This window comes from Paralichthys olivaceus, chromosome 9 (assembly GCF_024713975.1).
Source record: "Paralichthys olivaceus isolate ysfri-2021 chromosome 9, ASM2471397v2, whole genome shotgun sequence".
Taxonomy (NCBI): domain Eukaryota; kingdom Metazoa; phylum Chordata; class Actinopteri; order Pleuronectiformes; family Paralichthyidae; genus Paralichthys; species Paralichthys olivaceus.
The window spans coordinates 8,409,717-8,429,788 of NC_091101.1; the positions used below are offsets into that span (position 1 = coordinate 8,409,717).

Here is a 20,072-nt window from a genome sequence, read left to right on the forward strand (position 1 = left end):
AATTGTGTAACACATGAGAAGTAAATGGCAGTCTTAACTGCTTTGTTTTTGTACTGTTGTGTTAACTTAAGCTGACTGGACTGATAAGCTTGCCAGCCACAACGACAACAAAGGCACTATTGTGATACGAACCACCAGAGTGTAAGATATCAAGTCACAAAAAGCTTGAAAATGTTCCACTATGCAGACCAAAGTCTTTCTAGTCCACTTAAGAAAAAAACATTGACATTTGAGGGAAATCTATGCTGAATAATAATAATCTAAACATATTTCTATAGCAAAAACTTGGCCATATACAGTTTCACAGCTCCATCTGCCCTAATTGTAATCACCCTGAAATACTGATGAAGTAACACCGTACATCTCGAGTGATGGGAACAACATTATGTATGAGACCGAAAGTATACTGACAGAGGAAGGATGGACAGGATTAGAGGCTATAATTTTCCCAGGACACTTATACGTCACATTATTATTTCCAAGTTTAAATACTGGTTCTTGCTCCTGGGTGATGGTTGAGGTTTCAAACATTTTAGACATCCGAGGTCGATGAATTGTCTTACATCTCCTCACTGTGCTTACACAACTGAACCTTTGTTATATTGATGTAAATTATGTTGCAATAATACTGCTATTGTTTTATTGAGCAGCCCAACCTGGGTGTAAGGATATAAATCTTTCTTCAGCTACTTATAGAGGGGTAAACAAAGCTATACATAAACTATGACTAAATAGCTTAAGCGGAAAATATACCTGTAGCCAGCTAGTCTTACAAGAACTTACAAATGACACCTATAGCACAAGCATCAACTGAAACAAGACTGTAATTGAGGAATTTCTTTTAGAAACACATTCATTCATTCATTTGAAACTCATAGTCATATGTGGTCCATTCTTGGCATCACTTTCAAGCATGCAGACTTCAAAATGTTGATTGTATGTTCGACAATGGTTGGGGCTGTGCCTATAAAACTTCAACCACAATATACATGAAGGAATCCTGAGCTAGAATATCCTCTGACTGCTTCTTTATTCTATAGGACAGCTGGCTCAAAATTAATACATAAATATACAACAAGAGCTAACAGTTGTTGAAATATAAACCTGCTTAAATATACCATTAATATATCAACCTGCCCTACTCCTATCAACTGTTGATAAGCTCAAAGTAGCTCTTCTATTATCAACATGGCCAACAGCCCAAATCTGAATGAATACTAAGGTTGTGTAAAAACACACCTTACTGTATATTACAATCTCTATATTCAGCCTTGTGTGCACAGCCTTGTCAAACTGCTGTGCACACTGAACCTTTAAAAGAACAGTCACTCCCAGACCACTGCAGTATCGAACATCACCCATAAAACACTGATGCAGAGCAGTGATGCCACTGGTTTAATCGTGACTGGATAGGGTGTATTATGTAAAGAACTGCACTAAGGAAAACCATGTCAAGGTTTCTGGAAAAATAAAACTGCAGGATTTAAACTACAAGGCACTGAGCCAACACATACAAAGACAAACAGGAGGAAAAATACAATACAATTTAGGTCTACAACATTTAAGTTTCACACACAAAAAATAAGGACTATAAGTAGGAGCTAACTTACTACCTCTGCTCTTGTCCTCTTCATTAATTGATGGCAGTGAGGAAGGTAGAAATGCCTCTGCAGTCAGCAGTGTTGTCTGCTGTATCAACTCAGATTACTCAGTTTTTGCAGGTTCCACCGGCTCATTTTACTCTCTCAGAGACAATCTCATTACTAGGCTCCTTCCAAAGCACTATATCCAGCCAACTGAGTAGGTATGCGAGTCTGCTTCAGGACACCAACAGCCCCCATCTCGCTGCTCCGTCCTCCTCGTGTTCAGAGTCAGCCGTGCATCAGTAACATCGCAGCCTGAATGAGGGTGCCCCTGTTTCGGCGTGTTTTTTTCCTTCCTTCCCTGAGGTAACATGTCAAACAGGCCTGCTGCAGTGGCTGATCAGCACTATCTGAAGTACTAAGTCCACACCGGCAGTGACTTTCCTGCACACTGCAAGCATTTCAAGGTCCAACTCAGTATAGAGTTCCCCTCCCACGTTTATAGAATGAGCAAGCGAGGAGTAAAGCAACATGTTACTCTATCCATGCAGAGCCCAGTGCAGGGGGAGTGGCTATGGCCTGCCAGACTGAGTTGGCATTCACTGTTGCTAAGCAGCCAAAGTCCCTCTTTTATGAAGGAATGGATCAGGTGGCTTTTTAGCAAGGGATAAGCGAAATGACGAGAGGCCTACGTGCAGTTCAGTGTTACACTTACATTGTAGAAAACAACCACAGCTTGCATAGAAGCTCACTTATTCCTAGATGGTATTACACACTCCAATGTCAGTATAGCTGTTCTCTGAAATTCTGCACTGAACACGTCACTCTCTACTGACACAGCCTCATGTTGTACACAAACAACTTGACACGTGATCCTGACATAACAGCAGTGGTGTGACCACAATCTAAGACCCCTAAGACCCACGCTATTTCTGCTTAATCTTTGCAAGGCCCCTGACCCTGGGCACTACAGTCTAATCTTGACTGGAGACATGGTGTAAATCATAGTAAAGAGTGTGCACACCACCTCACCACACTTCCAAGAATTAAATCAGAGTAATTGAGTGGATCTAGCTATCTATTCACTTTTTAAATAAGCAGAGGTTTTTTAAAACAGGAATGTAGAAGTGATGTCAGCAAATATTAGAAAATCATCTTTTCATCTCCCCAGTCCAAGAAGCAGAGTCAGAACAATTCTGCATTGTATATATAAAAAAATAAAATATTTTCAAACTGGCTCAGATTAACTAAAAATTGGTTCTCACAAAGTACCTTTGTGTACCTTTAGGAAATTCCAATTCAAGCTACAACCTTCAAACTGAATTATACACTTAAAACTTGAGAGGGAGAATAACAGAACAATGCAACTGAAGCATTTGTGAAGCCCCTGAGGCCGTGCGCAGACAAACTTGAATGGCCTCTCTTTGCCTTTGCATGGATGACTGGACATGTCAGCATCATGCAGTGAGCAGTTATGTGTAATCGGGACGGCCATCAAAAGACCAAGCACAGAGTTGCCCCACACTGCAGTGGGTCAAACTAGGGGATTCCAGCCAGCATACCACTGGGACAAGGCTGTCCTCTGTAGAACATGAGGGGGGGGGGGGACAGAACCACAACAGTGAGCCTGGTTACAAGAATGACACAGCACTGTCTTCAACTGTCTGAATATCAGACCAGTTCTGGCAAAGAAGAAATGTTGAAGGCAAGTGGAAAACAAGCCTGTCTGATGTGTGATGAAGAAACAGTGATGCAGATACTTGACAAACCACTGACATGTCCAGGAGTGTGATAGATCATCCCAGTGAGGCCTCCTCCTGTCCAGTTAGCTCTATAATTAGATCTGGAGTAAACATAGGATACAGCTACAAATAGCAAAGAAAATATTCCTCCATACATAAGCCCATAAATGGTTTTAGACACACGAGACCTCTCAACAACTTTACAGCACAATAGATTTGCTGGTAAGCTATAGTACTGTTAAAATGCCCCATGTGTTAGCTAACATTTATCAGCAATTAGCAATTAGCTTATGTCAGTTATCTGGCGAACAGGAACAATGGTTCATTTGTGACAGGAGCGCGAACCTTTTGGTGACGTCGAGTGAACAGGTGAATGGTGTGGGAGTAAACACATAGACAGTCTTACCGCCGGACGAAGCTTCCAGACACACACACAGTAGTGAGACTGCACAGTTCGCCATTAAAAAGTTTACCTGTCAAGGGAGCGAGCAGCAGTGACGGGAGCGCGCCGCCGCTCAGGGGGGTGATGAGCAAGCAGTTTCACCTGTGTCACCTTTTCTCTCGCAGCATCCTCAGCCAAGCAGTGAGCTGTCAGTCAAACAGCGCACCGATCACACGGTGCCAAACACGATGGGGAGTTTTATTTCATAGAGCTCGGTCCCCTAAGCTGTTTTCATCAAGATCCATGGGTTCGAATTTCGAGAAATCTGCGAAAATGCAACGTTAAAGTGAAAAAGAAATGAAATCCTGAACGCATCCCCTGATCTGGATTCACACAAAATGTTTGGTTTCCTCCTTAAGCCCCACCTCCCCACAAAGTTTCTTGGAAATCGATTGGGTTTTTCTTTTGCTTAAATCCTGATAACTAAAGCTCAATCAATCACATGTTATTTGTTTAGCCGATATTCACAAATCACAATTTGTCTCATAGACTCCCTCAACAGGAGTAAGTAAAAATAAAAATAAAAAGAAGCCACATGTGAGAGATCCCTCTCCCAGGATGGATAGAGGTGCAATAGATGCCATGTGTAACGGAGAACATCAACAAAATTACAATATTTGCAACACTGATTATAATTAACAGTTTGTAACATAATGGAAAAGTGCCTCAATGTTTAACAGACAAATGCCAATGTAAACATAACCTCCTTGGCAGATGTATATATAATAAGACTTAGCTCTTATGTGTTTAACCAGAGGAAATAAAAGCCATACATTTAGCTTTCCAGCTGTGCAGATCCACAAGTTGATACCATCCGTTTATTATTTCAAATCTGAATGTACAATAATTAAATAATTACATGATTATATAAACCATATGATGCCAGGAAGCAAATCTATGTACAATGTAAAAAGTGCATTGTGTTAACAGAAAGAACATATGGACACACTGAGAATCCTAGTAAAACCTAAAAAGGCAAATCAAGCCTCAAGTCCACGGGTGGGAAAGAGGAACTAACCTTCTCAAGAAATTAGTTTAGACTAGAAGCCTCAGGTCTTAGACTCAGTAATATGAATCAAATGTACAATGTTTATTTGTATGATCATGTGTGGTTTTGTACAGCCATTTAGAAGATACTACTGTGCTTAGTACTTAAAACATGTAAATCAGGAAATCTGTATACTGCATCAGTTTTGTCAAACAAACAGAAAAGTGTTTTCCGTTACATGACCAGACACTGAAATGTGACTTGCTACTTAAACCTTCAGGTCCCACATCTCTCACTGTCACCAAAAGAAATGCAAGAAAATAACCAAGTAATCTCTGCTATCTTTGTTGTTTGTTGTGATTCTGGCATTAGTCTCAATGGATTAAAGGACATAGATCGGTGCAGGACAGTATCACAGACTGATACATGAGGCCACTAAGTGCATAAGACAGGATGAACATACCAGACTAGAATAAGACAAGATTATTGTTCCACATCAGTTTGAGGCCACTCGGCTGGTGTCCATAAGTGTGGGTAAGAGGTGGGACTCCCTCTCCAGCAGGCAAGTCAATGTGCACACTATCAACAGGGGGGGAGGAAGGATGCAGGAGGAGGAGCAGCAGTATGAGTCTTCCATGGATGATGAAGCTAAGGGGGTAAAGCAAGGAAAGCTGTGTTTCCTTTTGTGTCCATTGGCAGGCAGAGTTGCTTTCCCCTCCTCGTCCTTTTTTTCCTCTATCTCCTGCTTTTTTTGGCCCTGCTCTCCTCTCATTTGACACAAGTCTGCCAGCGGAGGCCTCCACAGGCAGCAGAGACAATAATGTAAAGGACAACCTGAAAAGAGCACAAGGACAAAGTTCACTTCCTGTGAACTGTCTGATTGATCACATAGTGAGCAATACAGAAGAGGCTCCCACAGTCAATCTTAAAGAATGCTGACAAGCCTTCTCAAGCCTTGTTGACACTGCATGATTTTCAGACCAAGTTTCCAGTCGACGGCAAATTTTGCAAAACGCTGATAAAAGCCACTGATCGATGCTCGATTGGCAGTCGCTAATCACTATGTGTACCTTTTCAGTCAAACAATTATGTGAAGTAAATTCCAGGGATTTTACAGGATCTGAAAATGAAAACATTAGCAGCTAATCTGGTTTTCATTTTAAGGTAATGAAGAAATAAGCACTGTTTCCACTTATGTGCATTTTCTCAACACAGTGGGAGCTTAATTAATAACCCACCACACTTGGATAAAAAACAATTACACAGTTTGGTTGCAAATAACCCACTTACCAATTATCATAACTATTCGTACTCACCACGCACACCAGCACAATGACAAGAGTCAGCTTGAGGTTCTTCATACACATGGCTCGTGCAAGGTTGCGACTTGTGGTCTTAAATGTGACTGACTGCAAGAGGACGGAGAGAAAAATAACATCAGTGCCAAATTAAATTTATCAAATAGGACTAAACCATTGAATTTCAACTCACTGAATCAACCAGATTTTCTGTCTTGTCAATCAGCAACTCCAGCCTCTCTCCTCTCTGAGCTACCAAGTCTGTAAAAAGACAGAGTCAAGTTAACTGTGGATGCACTAAAGGTCCAGTGTAATTAGATTTGTGTCAAATTGTGCTTTAAATTGGACTGACAGTTGAGACAGTGGTCCTTCACTTTTAGAAAGGATTTTGTGTATTAAATATTGTAATATTTTATTTTAAATTACAACCAGAACATTTGCTTTGGGGCATGACGACCAACAGTACCAAGGCTTCACTGGCACAGTATGATGAAAAGGTCAATGATTCCTCCACATCACGTGCATCCAGTGGAATTTCAGTCCAAATAACAAACTTTTTCAGATTCCGTTAAATGATATCATCTTATAACTCAATTTAAATTAAACATCTGTGTATGAAGGCACCCGTGACAAGCTCACCTATGTTGCGGACCATAATGCCCTTCAGGTCATCCACTTGCAACTGACTCTCCGTGAGACGATCAGATCCGCGTGGGTCTGAGTGGTGTTTCTACAGAGAGATGGAGGGAAGTAGAGGAAGAAGGAAATCAAAAGTGCAGATGAGTGAATCTGTAAATTTATTCCAAACTACATAGGTAAAGAAGTCACAGAGCTTCATATGCTCCGACTCTTGTCATACTCACCATCTGAGCTGCCATTGCTGAGGAGAACTCGCTGTTCATAGCGTATGGTAACGCTGTTTGTGCTCGAGACCCGTATGTGGTCTGGAAACGCTTCTTGACTTCACTGAGGAAGCTGAATGCACGTGATCTCTCAAAGTCCTTTGACACACAAGAAATAAATATACAGAAATCAGAAACACACACTAATTTAACGATCTAGTGAAATAAATATTGTTTTTTTCGTCATTATTACAATATATCTGAGTGTACTGTTGAAGTAACTTTTGTTTAAGGCCAAACATTTGAATAAAAAAATAAAGGTTGGCTGAACCCAACAAAAATAATACTAATATTACTGCTACTACTACTACTACTAATAATAATAATCTTTATTTATTTATAAAGCACTTTTTAAAACAAATTACAAAGTGCTTTATGTTGAAAAAGGATTAAAACAATTCAGGTTAGGGATAATAAGACCAGGAAAGGAAATAATACAGTAATAAATCAATCAGAATACAGCATTAAAACAATAACAATAAAACAGATAACAAATGCAGGTAATGGTGTGCTAGAATTAATGAATGGCTTGTGTAAAAGGGATTTAAAAATATGATCGATTCTGCAGCATTGGATCCTCGTGCAGAGAGTTCCAGAGCTGAGGAGCCGCACAAGCATGTTAACTTAGTCTTGAGCCGGGATTTAGGAACCGACAACAAAGCCCTGCCGAACGCTCTGACTCATAAGGGAGCAGTATTATAGAAATGTATCTGACTCAGCCCCCAGTGCTTTATAGTTTTTTAAAGCTGGTCTTCATGAAGTGCTTTGAAGATGATCAGCAAAATCTTAAAACCACTTCTAAAACTGAGGAGAGGATAAGACAAGGGTGATGTGATCTTGTTTTATATTATTTGTTTAAAGCCGAGTGTGTTTTGAACCAGCTGAAGGTGTGAGGTATATTCATGGATCCACAATCAATACAATGAATTGCACTAATCTAATCAGGATTAAATAAAAGCATGGACAACCTTCTCCAGATGACTCCTGGAAATAAAAGACCCCGGGTTTCATATAACCTGCAGGTCCTGAAAGCAGTAACACTGCTTTCATTGCAGTAAAGGTGTATACTGGTCATACACTGTATATATGGCTGGGGCATATATTCACATCTTAATGATTGTTTATTTAAAAGATATCAAAATGTTAATATTCTTTCTTGATTAAGTCCTGCCCATTTCTGTCATTTCAAGGGACCTTGATCATTTACCCTTTTTTCCAACTGTATACTTACATCATCAGTGATACACAGGTATATGATTCTGTCATGGCAGATGTAATGAAAGAGATAGCTAGGAAAGAAAAAAGAAAAAAACGTCAACATGACATATATTCAATTCAAAGCAAACAGCTGAATTTGAATTTGTTTTATTCGCACTATAAATTATAGGCATTATAAAATGTCTCAGGGATAATAACCTTGACGTAAACAGCAGTTTACCAGTTTGCCAAGTTATTTGAATGAGGACATACTGAACTGTGTTCTTTCAGCATGTGATGCAACTTTATTGTTAACATAGTGAATTCCCCTTGCTGAACTTCTTTGACCTCTCTGTGATCTGGCTCATCACTTGTGTTATTTAACCTAAGTCCATGTGGAAATCTTTTCAACTTTTGGACATTACTGGTCCATGGACAGACTGGTTAGGTTACCTACCAGCAATGTGTTTATGTTCACTGTATAAACCACTCATCACTTTCTATAGTCATCTGATTTCAGAAATGTTTTTGTTATTTATCATTTTTCTTCTTCTAAGTATTTGTGTTAAAAAATGAGTCAGACAACACAATTGGATTTCAGGAGATGAAACACAATTATTTGGCTAGAAACACCAGGGTTTCTGAAGTATTTCAAAGGGGTCAAGATGTCAAAATATAGGCTAATATGGAGTATAACCTACTAGTACATTGTGTTAACACATACTGGACATAATCTAAATACACACATAATTTACTGCGTGAACCATAGGCAAGTGTATACCATGTGTTGTGTACCATGTGCTTATTGGCAACCATCTTTACTGGGGAACCACTGCTGGGTAGTAGATGTGCCTGAGCCTTGTGTTTAGCATTCTGGTTAAATCTGTGACTGTATACCTGGTGCACTTTATGCAATTGTATACACATGTGTGATCACACCAGCATTGGTGCAAATCTGCACGGTAGTAACTTACTCAAAGTGTAAAACAGCTCTAGTCACATGACTGTTGTGTGATGTGTGAGTGTGTATGGACGTGTGCACTCGTCCTACCTGCCGTGGCTGTAAGTGAGCTTGTTATTCTCGGAGGGGATTTTGGCTAAAATCTGCTCAGTCACCTCCAGGAAGTTCCCACCACACCATGCATGCTTGGCCAGGATGGTGGTTCCACGAGCCACCACAGCAAACAGGATTGCCATGGCAACAGCTGGGATTTCAGCTCCAATACTCGCTGACAGAGGAGGAGAGTTCGATGTTAGATGTGAGCCAGCAGGAAGCAGCAGATAAACATAGACATCTATGAATGACGAGTGTGCACTAAATCAACAGCGTCTTCACGGTCCAACAGTCACGAGAAATGCAAATGAAAGCTACACGGTGACAGGAAAACAAGCTAGCTAGCTTATGATGTTGAGCAATGTAAATAACGGCGTACGGTAGACGAGTGTTTAACACAGCAACACGTGACGTTTGTGTAAACGAAGCTAACGCAGTTAGCAGTGAAGTATGATGATAAATTCGATACCTCGATGTTTCAACCCAGTTCAAAGTCGCTTGTTTAGCGCAAATTCCGACATCTAAAGACGCTCCAGCTGCTAGCGAGCTAGCTAATCTCTTCCGAGTGACTTCTGCTTTGCAAATTCACCCAGACGCCCAGACCGGAAGACAATCCCTCTTCTGCTGGGTAATGTAGTTCTTACCACGCCTCTTACCCGTCGCACTCTATTTTACCCGCTTACTTCTAGAAATACATTTTATTTCACTTCCTGTTATGTAGTGTTGTCGTCACATGTTTTCAAACTGACGTTGCATGATGGCGACCATCAGGCTAGTTTAGCCCTCGTTTTGGTCTGACAGGCAGACATCACTCTACTTTTAAGCTTACTGTAGAGAAATAGGTGCTTATACATCACTTTACAATTCCCCCCTCTGGTGAAGAATTTACCATAATAGGTGTTATATTTTGTATGTGTATTATTTAAGTTCGTGTTTTTTATTAGGTTGTTTTGCTTACACCAAGATTATCTTTATCTTCTACATCCAGATCAAAAAACAGACAAGCAATAGTTTTTTCTCTTATCAAAACTTCCAGCGAATAGACTTTCTTTCAGGCAAGATCAGGTTTTCCACATATCTAAAATCAATGGACTTCTATTAATTACTACTGTGAATCTCATAGTAATTTTCTTATACTTGTTTACTGCCATAACACTAATGTTTACAGCAGTAATAAAGAAAAGAAACCCTTTGTTGGGCACGGTACAAACTCACGTTGCTCCTCCTCTTGCCTGTCAGACAGTGATGAGGGAGAACCCCCGCCTCGCTAGTGTTGACGGGGTGAGTCGGGATGTGAAGCATGGCTGCAGAAGGCGAAAAGAAACCAGTGCTGGAGATGGTAAAAAGCGAACATTCTTTATGTATTAATACAAATAATGTTTACAGCTGACAATGTGTTATCGCTGTTGAACACGATCTGTAAAAACATTCAGGGTAAAGCAGCATTTTGACCACGTTTAAAATCCTCACGTGGGGAGCTTCAGTATGAGAAAACTTTGATTGCACCTGGACCACAGTTCAAACAAAATCAAACCTGTTATCTTAAATACAAGCTGATCTCTGGACACGTATGGTGAGTGGTGTTATGGAGAGTTATAGTCGATCTGTTAAGTGAATCAGTCCATCTGCTTGACATCTGCTTCCTTCTGTTGTCCACTAGGGGGCAGTTTTGCTCAAGCCTCTGTTTCTCAGCTTTTAGTACAATGTTTTAAACGGACTCACTTATTCAATATATTGTCACTGCCTAATATTTCCCTCCTAGTGTGACTAATTCTCCTAATTCCTAAGAAGTGTGTGTGTGTGTTTGTTTGTGTGTTTTCTCCGGTGCAGGGTTGGATGTGTGATGTTTTAATCAATGTTTTTTGTGTTTTAGGTCCAAGCTGATGGGGCTGATGAGGGCTGTGTGACGTTTGTGCTGCACGATGAAGACCATACATTGGGCAACTCCCTCCGATACATGATCATGAAGAAGTTAGTCAGTGTTTTCTCTATCAAAAACATTTACTGGAATGTTTCCCCTCCTTACAACTCATTCTGACCTTTCATGATAATCACATCAAGAGTGTGTTTGTGATTCCTCCTCGCCCTCGCTCTCTCTTTCTGTTCAGGTCAGCTGGGATTAATAGATGCTGGAAAAATGACACCTCCACCCATTTTAAGCCAAGCATAGATAATGATAACAAATCTCACTTTCATCTTCCTGTTTTTCATTAGTGTGGATGTGGACTTTTGCGGCTACACCATCACCCACCCTTCTGAGAGCAAGATCAACTTTCGAATACAGACACGAGGTGAGAGAAGCCATTCGCACTGCCATCACGTCATCCAACAAACGAAGCTTGTTCATGCATGTGTGTGTCCGACAGCTTGAAAGTTATTATTTCCGGACCTTCTTGCAAAGATTTAAACTTGTTAATAAGAGTCTGGTGCATTCACTTTGTTCATTCAGCTGCACAAGAAAAGCCAGTTTGGGACACACATGCACATATACCCTCTTGTTCTCATCCACAGAAGACTATAACCACTTGCCTTGTTAGAAAACAACAAAGTGCCAACAGATAACATCACATGAAAGGAGTCTGCAGGACTGAGCAAACAACTTGTTTGCTTCAGCATGCCTTGAGGATCATTCCTCACTGTTTCATCAGCAAGACATAATTACCTTTCAGGCACCACGAAAAAGTCAGGCTCCCACTGTGCATTGACATTTTCAGCTTTAATTACTTCGACCAAGGAAGTTTCATCGGCAGGAATTGAGCACAGGCCGGGGAAGAATCAGTTCAATTTTGGTGCAGATCTGGTTAAAGAGGCAGATCCAAGAATGTCCACCTTAATTAAAATTGGGAGATGGACGTTTTTGACAATTCTCAGGTGGAAATAAAATCAGAGATGCTTTGCTACAAGCAGAGATTGCAGGAACTATTAAAGCCCGGACCTCACTGCCTGCATGAGCAGCATGTGTGTGACGTGGCACGTCTTGCTTTTCATTTTGTGGCCGTGTTATCAGATTAGAGAGGCCACACTGCCTGCTCAGGCACAGTTCACACTTCTAGAGAATTGATGTCTCGCCGATCTTCCCCACGTACCGCACAGCCAATTAGTTAGTGAAAAGGATCTTTCACCACAGTTTCAATGTCTATTTATTGAAAATGTCGCAACATAAATATTTGCAACCACTTCAAAGTAAAAGCACATTTACTCTTTTTCTGTTGACTGGATCCATTTATTTGTTTTAAGGTTTATTATTGTTATTACAGGACTGTAACATAAACCCATACTGTAGAGTCCTGGCATTTAGTTGAGTATATAGCTGTACTTTTACTCAAGGAAATACAGTGATCATACCAGAAACCTCACTGTCGGTTTGAACAACAGACAACCGCTGCATGCAGCAGATCCGCGTCACGCGCCCTCACGCAGGCAGTGTGGCCTGGCTGGGTGTAAGGGATGTTGTTTCATGTCCTCCGCTTGAGGCTGTCCCATGGTGGTGGCTGTGCAGAGCATTCACTCTGTATGTCCAGACGATCACAAGCATTTCGCCCCTTCCATGACATAAGCTGCAGAAATTGAAATCTGGAAAATGTCTGGAAAATTAGGTCTGGCCATTTTCTGGAGATTGCCTTTCAAATGAGAAGAGTGTGTCAGGAGTTTGTCTGGGTCAGACACAATGTCTGGGCCTTCAGGGGAAGGATGTTGCCTAGATAGAGCATGCAGGAGGCAGGACATGACGTAGAAACTCTGGTGTCTTCTACATTTACGGCTCCTCTTTTTCATCCTGAGATATTTGAATGTGTCCAGTTTTGTGTCTGTTGCGTGTTAGAAATGTCATAAACCTCCTCAGATCCACCTCCATCTCCCAGGGTTCCTGATGGTGATGCCTAGTGTTTGTTGGCCCTGACCCCCTTGCAGGTCTGCCCATTAGGCATGTTCTATGAGGACCATGTCGTTCCTCCGCCTGTATAGACTTTCTCTCTGCAGTGCTTCGGGACATCCTGTCAAAATGTGATTCATGGAACTCAGAATTGCTCCACTGCAAGAAAAACCTTTGATGGATCTTGATGTTAAAGTAATCAGACATTTATGATGTTAAGATATGTGAGTTTGCACAATTTTATGAAGATGATTATCTCGTACTTCCTTTTTCCTTTTGTAGACAGACATGTAAGATTGGCCTCAGGGATCTTTGTGCTCTGCTGAGTGCTGTTCTAGTTCTAAATTTGAGACATTATCGTTCCCCAACATGACCGCAGTGAAAATGGACGAGTGGAAGTCGTTAATCTTCATTTATTTCTTTTATTATGTAAATAAATAATAACATTTGAACATAGTGATGTTAAATTATGTCTTGCTTCATTTTGTTATTACTTTAAATGAATGGTGGTGGTGTTATTCTGAGGCATGTGCTGTGTGTTTCAGGGGGCGTTGCAGCCACAGAGCCTCTGCGGAGAGGTCTGAATGAGCTCAATGAAGTTTGTCAGCATGTTCTCAACACCTTCCAGGTAAGCTTGTGTGTCCATATGGAACAATGACCTTGTTCAGACCTGCTGTTAACATCCATCCTGAGAAATCCAATCTGTTCAGCTCTACGTTTGTCAGTTCATACCATTTAAATTCATCCTGAATGTGTCCCCTGTAACAACTTGTGATCAGATCTCACGTCCTCGCTCAATATGCAAATAATTACATATGCCACTGGCACTTAGCTCTGTTATGAAATAAATATTCTAGAGTCATTACAACATCTGAGCGTCCTCCCTCCACTCTCCCTTATAGGATCTGAACAGTACTGATGTATACTATGTGTATGTTGATTTGCATTCGAATTTATGAGGCACGGATTAATAACTAAATACAAGTGGTTAGGGACAGAAACGGGCAGACACACACACAGGCTGCAGACAGACGAGAAATACTTCCCGCGGAGGATCACACAACAAGTTCTTTTAACTTCGTTATTTTGTAAATTACAGCACACATGTAATAACAGTAACAGTCTAACATAATTTTTTAAAGCAGAAATCTTGAGGCTAGTGTAGATGCACACCTCTAGTAGTCACACAGTGATAAAAAAATAATTCATTTATAGAAATAAAATTCTTTGATGCAGGCATTGACGATGATTTTGTCATCAAATCGTAGCCCTCTGAATCGCAATCGAATCATGAGGTGCTGATTCCCACCCGTTGGTCATCAGTGATTGTATTGTGACAGTGGCCACAAACAAGTCAACATATGGACACTGGAATACTTTTGAATTATTGTGAAACTGTAGTGGGTCAGAGGACTTTAATTTCATAACCCACCAGCTATCGTCTGACGCTGAATTTGCCTCTGGAGGCAAAGTCCAATATTTTAGGGCTTCCAAGTTTCCTTTATCACACCCGCTGAATGTTTCTCCACATAAAACACAAACGGTAAACACAAGCAGCTTTCTGCATATGAATGCAGATGAAATAAATCAATAGCAGACGCATTTCTGTCAGTGTGTTCTGCCGCTTTTGCTCTCCACGTGGACTGTCTACCTGTGAGTAAACAAAGCCTGCTCAAACGTAATCAGTCAAACTAGTAACAGAAACCAGAAGGATCTCAGCCCGAAAATCGTATTTCTCGCTTACAGATTCTGGATATTCACATGTAGAACGTGTTTTCCTAAGATAAGAGGGTGTCAGCTGAGTAGGCGATCCTTGTTGATCCATGTGATCCAGGACACATTTGTGTTCACGCAGCAAAAGAATATGATTGCATGCATTCCAGCCTGTAGTCTGAATGATCGGTTCTCATTATGCATCAAGGACGCATTTGGGTCAGTTCACACTTGTACTGCAATGACCTGATATTGATTTGTGGGTCAGTTTCAGTTCATGCAGAAAAGTTTAAGGACACATTATTATAAATATCTAAGTTTTAGTGTAATTTTCATTTAAGTATCTGCAGCTGAAACGTCGGCTTTGACCCATGTACAGATCATACGGTCTGCTGACTGGATCACAGTCATTTTCTATGCCTGTGACAGGGCCCCTCATACAGAATATGACCCAGGGCTCTTGCCCCCCTAAAGCGGAAGACTAGCAAGATGTGAAATTTAATTTTCACATATGGAATAATACTATTTTCATGTGGGATACAGGAAACCCTGGGTCATCTGGCTGCTTTTATAAACTGGTCCTCCCTTTGTGAAAGGAGACTGTCCGAGTTTATGTAACACCCTCCTTGTTGTTTCAGCTCCAACTCTTACGACATGTTCTTTTATTTTGTTCCAGGCGAGAGTTAATGAGTTCAAAGAGAGGCAGGAGCCACCCATGGAGTGAAGAGCATCACATATGTGCCACTGTGGAGCTCTAACAAACTGTATAAAAATGGCTTATCTTGATATTTCCACTTCCATGTTTTGTTTACTAGCTAAAGGAACGTATGACACGATCTTCCACCTATTGAACTAGTTCACAGGCCACATTCAAACAGTTGTACAGTTTTTCTTTTTTAATCTGCTCAAATCGATTTATTTTGATGTATAATAAATGTGTGTTCTTGTGTTTGTCTTACATGAGTTGTAATTATTAAAGACACAATCATTAAACAAAGTCAACAAAATCTTTGTGGGATATCATGGAAAGATTTTTTCCAACACCAATAAATAACTCAGCCATTTGACCCATGCTATAATATTTATTTTCTTTTATCTATCCTTTTTAGAATTATATTTAGAATTAAATATCAGCAGTTTACACTGTCATCTTTAGTCAACTTTTTTCTGAAGACTTTATTTATCGACGGCTATCAGGACGTGACAAACAAATAAGATTAAGAAGTGTTTCAGAAACAATTTATCAATCCTACCTTCAAGATGAAACAGCACATTATATGAACAAATTCAAACAAAAGAAAGATGTTATCACAAAAAATACAATACAATTATTCCCCAAATTCTTCTTGATGGATTTAGAAATTTGAAATCTTAGGGGTGAGGGCATAACAAATATTTCTAAAACAATATTATATCAGTCCTTATGAAAAAGGTGTCTGGCATAAGCTGTGTCTTTATTAAATTGCTTTTCCAGCAGCTAAACCCAAATATTTATTTCTGTTCATATTTAAATGTTGAATGTTGAAGCTCAAAAAAAGGTAATCGTGATTAAAAGAAATCTTGGTCCTGGTTATCTGAACCAATTCTGTTTCAATCTTATGACAAAAAGAATTGAAGACCAAAACAATAAGTCAGTCACAGTTCTTCCAGCAGCTGGATGAGGGGTGACACTTCTGATCAGGTCAGTGCAGCTGGGATGAGTCAGTAGTGGAAAACCCTTCATCACACCTCCACACATCTTAACACACACAATGAAAAGAAAACACATCTCACTTTCACCTTCCCGTTTTCCATTAGTGTGGATTTGGACCAAAACAGGTGGTAATGGTTGGTTTCCTGAGAGCCACACATGCTCTCTGTGAGGTGGAGCCTTATAAACTGTTGAAATTCTCCATATTTGTTTATACCTTCTCTGGAATGCAACAGTCTCCTTTGCCATTTTTACTGGATGTAGGTGTTATTTTAATCTCCTGACATCCCATATATAGTCCTGGAATTATACAAACAAATATAAATCTGTCGTACAAGCTCAAATAAAACCTTTCAATAGGCTGTTTCACCTTTTGACTGTAAACCAAAAAAAAAGTTAAGTTTTTCAACATCTGGAAATTGAACAAATGTCCCTTGTTGAAAATACACAGTAAGAGGAGAGGCTGTGATTATCCCATCTCTTTTAGCTCACATCCAAAAGTTAGGGTCAACTTCTCAAAAGCTGTATCTCTTTGAACACAGTGAGAGTATTTAACTATGAGATAAGTGGATCCTGTTGAGACTTGTTTACATTAAATTATATCATTTAACTTTGCCTGAGTTAAAGCTGCCCTGGGCATGTCTTTAGTTTCCATCTCACTTGATCAGAATTCAACATTAACAAACTTTATCCTCAACTGGGTCAATATATCATCTTTCCTTGTACCACATAGCAATTTATCCCATATTTTGATTTGTTTCCAGTTATTCTGACAAATTATGAATTTAATGACTCAGTGTCAAGCTAATGTAAGCTTAATATAAATTGCATTCTTTAATTTCATAGAAATGTGTTACATCTATTGGGATGTTCAGCCCCATACATTCTGTTTGACACATGAATGTGTCATCCGGCACTGATTGTAGCTGATGTCACCGCCACCTGCGGCTCAGGGAAATGAAGAACAGGGACACCTAGTGTCCAGATGAGGGTGGAGGGGGTCGTCACAGTCTAAAAAGAAATGTTATGTTATCTTCTTGACCTAGAATAGTATTCTGAATGATGTCCTCATTAAACGCTTTGATAAACTTTGCTACGGTGATAGATTTATCTGACTGCCCTGTTTGTTCTCTTTCCAAATGAGTTTGATGTGGCTTCATTTATTTCTATATTTGGACTCAGTAATACGACCCATGCTCAGCAAATGTTATCTTGTATCTGTCAGATCTAGACTTATTGTCCGTGGGAGGAGTTTTTCAAATGTTTTTGCCAGAATGTGGATCTTATAATCTTAGTGCAGTAATTGATGCCAATAACTCCCACATTTAAGTTTATTTTTATCCTAGAGCACATGGTTCTGCTGTATGTCACCTTCATTATGTGGCTCAGTAGATCTTTCATCTCTATCTTTCAGTTCATTCTGAGGGAAAAACCATGTGGTCTGGTTTTTGATTTCTTCATCCTTAATTTCACAAATTAGAAGCTTGTTTTGTTGGTTGGTTTGTTTGTCAGCAGGATTTCGTAAAAACTATTGACTGGATTTCAACAAAACTTGGTGGAAGAATGTAATAATAACATTTTGGGTCAGATGCGGACAAAGGGGTGGATTATGGGAATTTTTTCTACATTGCGAGATAGGACCGTCATTGTGGCATTTTCACTAGTTTCCCACAGAGTAATTCATGGATGTTGATGAAAACAATCAGGCATATTCAGTGGGCTGATGACGATGAGTGTGAGCAATTTGTTGTGGATCCAAATAAAACTCTGGATCTAGGGGTTTCAATGTGGTTTCATCTTCTGCATTGTTTTCTTGGTTTAGCTATAAGGCTGGATTAAATATAAAGGCACTGTTGGACCTTGGCGGAGGAATGCATCAGACTGTTTCGGACTGTGCATATAAATTGTTTTTGTACAATTTCAACTGATTGTTGCATATCTTGTAACTTGGAGTGTTTGTTGTAGGATCCTTGAGTTTATAAAATGTGTTCTCTGCTTTGAAGCAAGTAATCTAGCACCCTGCCTCATAATTGCTTTTTATTTAACATGTCAACTGTGTAGATTTCCCTTAATTTGCTCTTTCACCTGTCAATTTCCATTTTCATTCCATGATTCAGTGTCAGGTAATGTCTGATTTATTTATTTAGTTTAATTCTGTTTGTAGCCGCTCCAGTTCTTCTCTGTGGAGCTCTTTTCTTAATTAGAACAATAGTCTATAATTGTCGTCCTGCCTTATTTTCGTATGACAGAAGAAGTGGAAGCTATAATGTCCCCATTAGTGGAGGAATGTGGTGTGTCGGACTTACAGAGCCAAGAAGACAGAGAGGGGAAATGAAGGGAGAGAAGTGTATATAATGAGGTGGTTAATCACATCCCTCTGTCAGTCTCATGTTCATGCAGTGCTGCGTCTTGGGAACGGACCAGTCTGAGGGAAAAGCTGCTACGAATCTCCTCTGACACACCGTTTGCACTATGGGAGGTAATATCAACTCAGGCATGTAAAATTAGGTTGGCACTAATTGCTTGTTCTCCTTTCAGAACCGATCATTAGATAGTTCTTTAGAGTTGGACCAAAAGGTTGATACCGCCCTCACGTGGAGCAGGGAGTTAGCTTAGCTAGTCTTGTCATGGGGAAACACATCTACTGGTTGTGTCTGAATCTGCTGTGAAACATGCTAGTTGCTGCAAGTCAAGGCTGGTTTTGCTTCATCTACCTCTGGGTTATGGGCCCAGCACGTTTCCGCTGTGCCACTCTGCTTTCCTGTTCTATACCCGGGGTGTCAGGCAAATGTTGCGGATTTCGATTGTAAGTAAACTGAAAGAGAAAGTATGAACCAAAACTGTTGCTTGTTGTTGTATTTGACAGCTTATCTACTTATGATAATTTTACCAAGTTCATTATATACAAAGAGAGTGACACTTGATGTATCAATCAAGACATTTTGATACTGGTGAATTAAATTGTAGAGAGATTTTTGGGTTCTTTGTAACCAAAAGAGTTTAAGAGGTGGGATTTTGAATGTATGTAAAAAAAGTAAACTGTATAGAAGAAGAGATACTTTGTTGATCCCTCAAGGGGGAAATTCTTTTTACACTCATATTTATACATGCAGTTTTTAACCCACAATCCCACACACACACACACAAAGGGCTCATAGACATGCAAATATGGAGAGAGATGTTAGAATGATGAGCAGCCCCGGAGAAGCGCCCTGCGAGCAATTAGGGGGTTTGGTGCCTTGCTCAAGGGCACCTCAGCCCAGGAGGTGAACTGGCACCTCTCCAGCTACCAGTCTATCTTCCATACTTTTTAGTCCATGCTGGACTTGAACTGGCCACCCTCTGGTTTCCAAGCCAAATCTCTATGGACTGAGCTACTGCTGCCTATATGTATGTATATAAATTTGAAGACGTCTCATCCTAAGTGAAGAGTACACTTGTAGTAAAGCTGAACATGTGTCAGCAAGTAAGCGACCTGACCCAGTTTGATTTAACACTAGCCACTGTCAGTTCTGGTGATATTAGATCATCTAATATCAGAAAGAGTGTGACGACAGCAGCAAAACCTCTGAGTTTACTGAAGTGAATAAAG

General features: G+C 40.1%; 2 protein-coding genes across 2 annotated transcripts; one reads left to right on the forward strand and one right to left on the reverse strand.

The window, feature by feature from the left end:
* Nucleotides 1-4,571: 4,571 nt before the first annotated feature.
* sybl1 (synaptobrevin-like 1) lies at nucleotides 4,572-9,871 on the reverse strand. Its single transcript, XM_020081350.2, has 8 exons — nucleotides 9,676-9,871; nucleotides 9,204-9,381; nucleotides 8,187-8,244; nucleotides 6,917-7,054; nucleotides 6,693-6,783; nucleotides 6,247-6,314; nucleotides 6,072-6,164; nucleotides 4,572-5,589 (listed from the first exon to the last, which is right to left on the reverse strand). Exons 2-8 carry the CDS (start codon nucleotides 9,347-9,349, stop codon nucleotides 5,524-5,526), a joined length of 660 nt encoding a protein of 219 aa, XP_019936909.1. The 5' UTR covers nucleotides 9,350-9,381; nucleotides 9,676-9,871; the 3' UTR covers nucleotides 4,572-5,523.
* A 578-nt stretch (nucleotides 9,872-10,449) lies between these two features.
* Nucleotides 10,450-15,797, forward strand: polr1d (RNA polymerase I and III subunit D). Its single transcript, XM_020081373.2, has 5 exons — nucleotides 10,450-10,545; nucleotides 11,080-11,177; nucleotides 11,421-11,497; nucleotides 13,623-13,705; nucleotides 15,467-15,797. Exons 1-5 carry the CDS (start codon nucleotides 10,507-10,509, stop codon nucleotides 15,512-15,514), a joined length of 345 nt encoding a protein of 114 aa, XP_019936932.1. The 5' UTR covers nucleotides 10,450-10,506; the 3' UTR covers nucleotides 15,515-15,797.
* The last annotated feature ends 4,275 nt before the right edge of the window (nucleotides 15,798-20,072 follow it).

Excerpts from the sequence above, each read along its gene's own strand:
- sybl1 (XM_020081350.2), bottom strand. The coding sequence starts at position 9,349 with ATGGCAATCCTGTTTGCTGTGGTGGCTCGTGGAACCACCATCCTGGCC. Across the intron at positions 8,245-9,203 it reads CTCACTTACAGCCACGGCAG|CTATCTCTTTCATTACATCT; the intron begins GTAGGACGAGTG and ends TTTCTTTCCTAG. Across the intron at positions 5,590-6,071 it reads TCATTGTGCTGGTGTGCGTG|GTTGTCCTTTACATTATTGT; the intron begins GTGAGTACGAAT and ends TGCTCTTTTCAG.
- polr1d (XM_020081373.2), top strand. The coding sequence starts at position 10,507 with ATGGCTGCAGAAGGCGAAAAGAAACCAGTGCTGGAGATG. Across the intron at positions 10,546-11,079 it reads AGAAACCAGTGCTGGAGATG|GTCCAAGCTGATGGGGCTGA; the intron begins GTAAAAAGCGAA and ends TTTGTGTTTTAG. Across the intron at positions 11,178-11,420 it reads CGATACATGATCATGAAGAA|TGTGGATGTGGACTTTTGCG; the intron begins GTTAGTCAGTGT and ends GTTTTTCATTAG.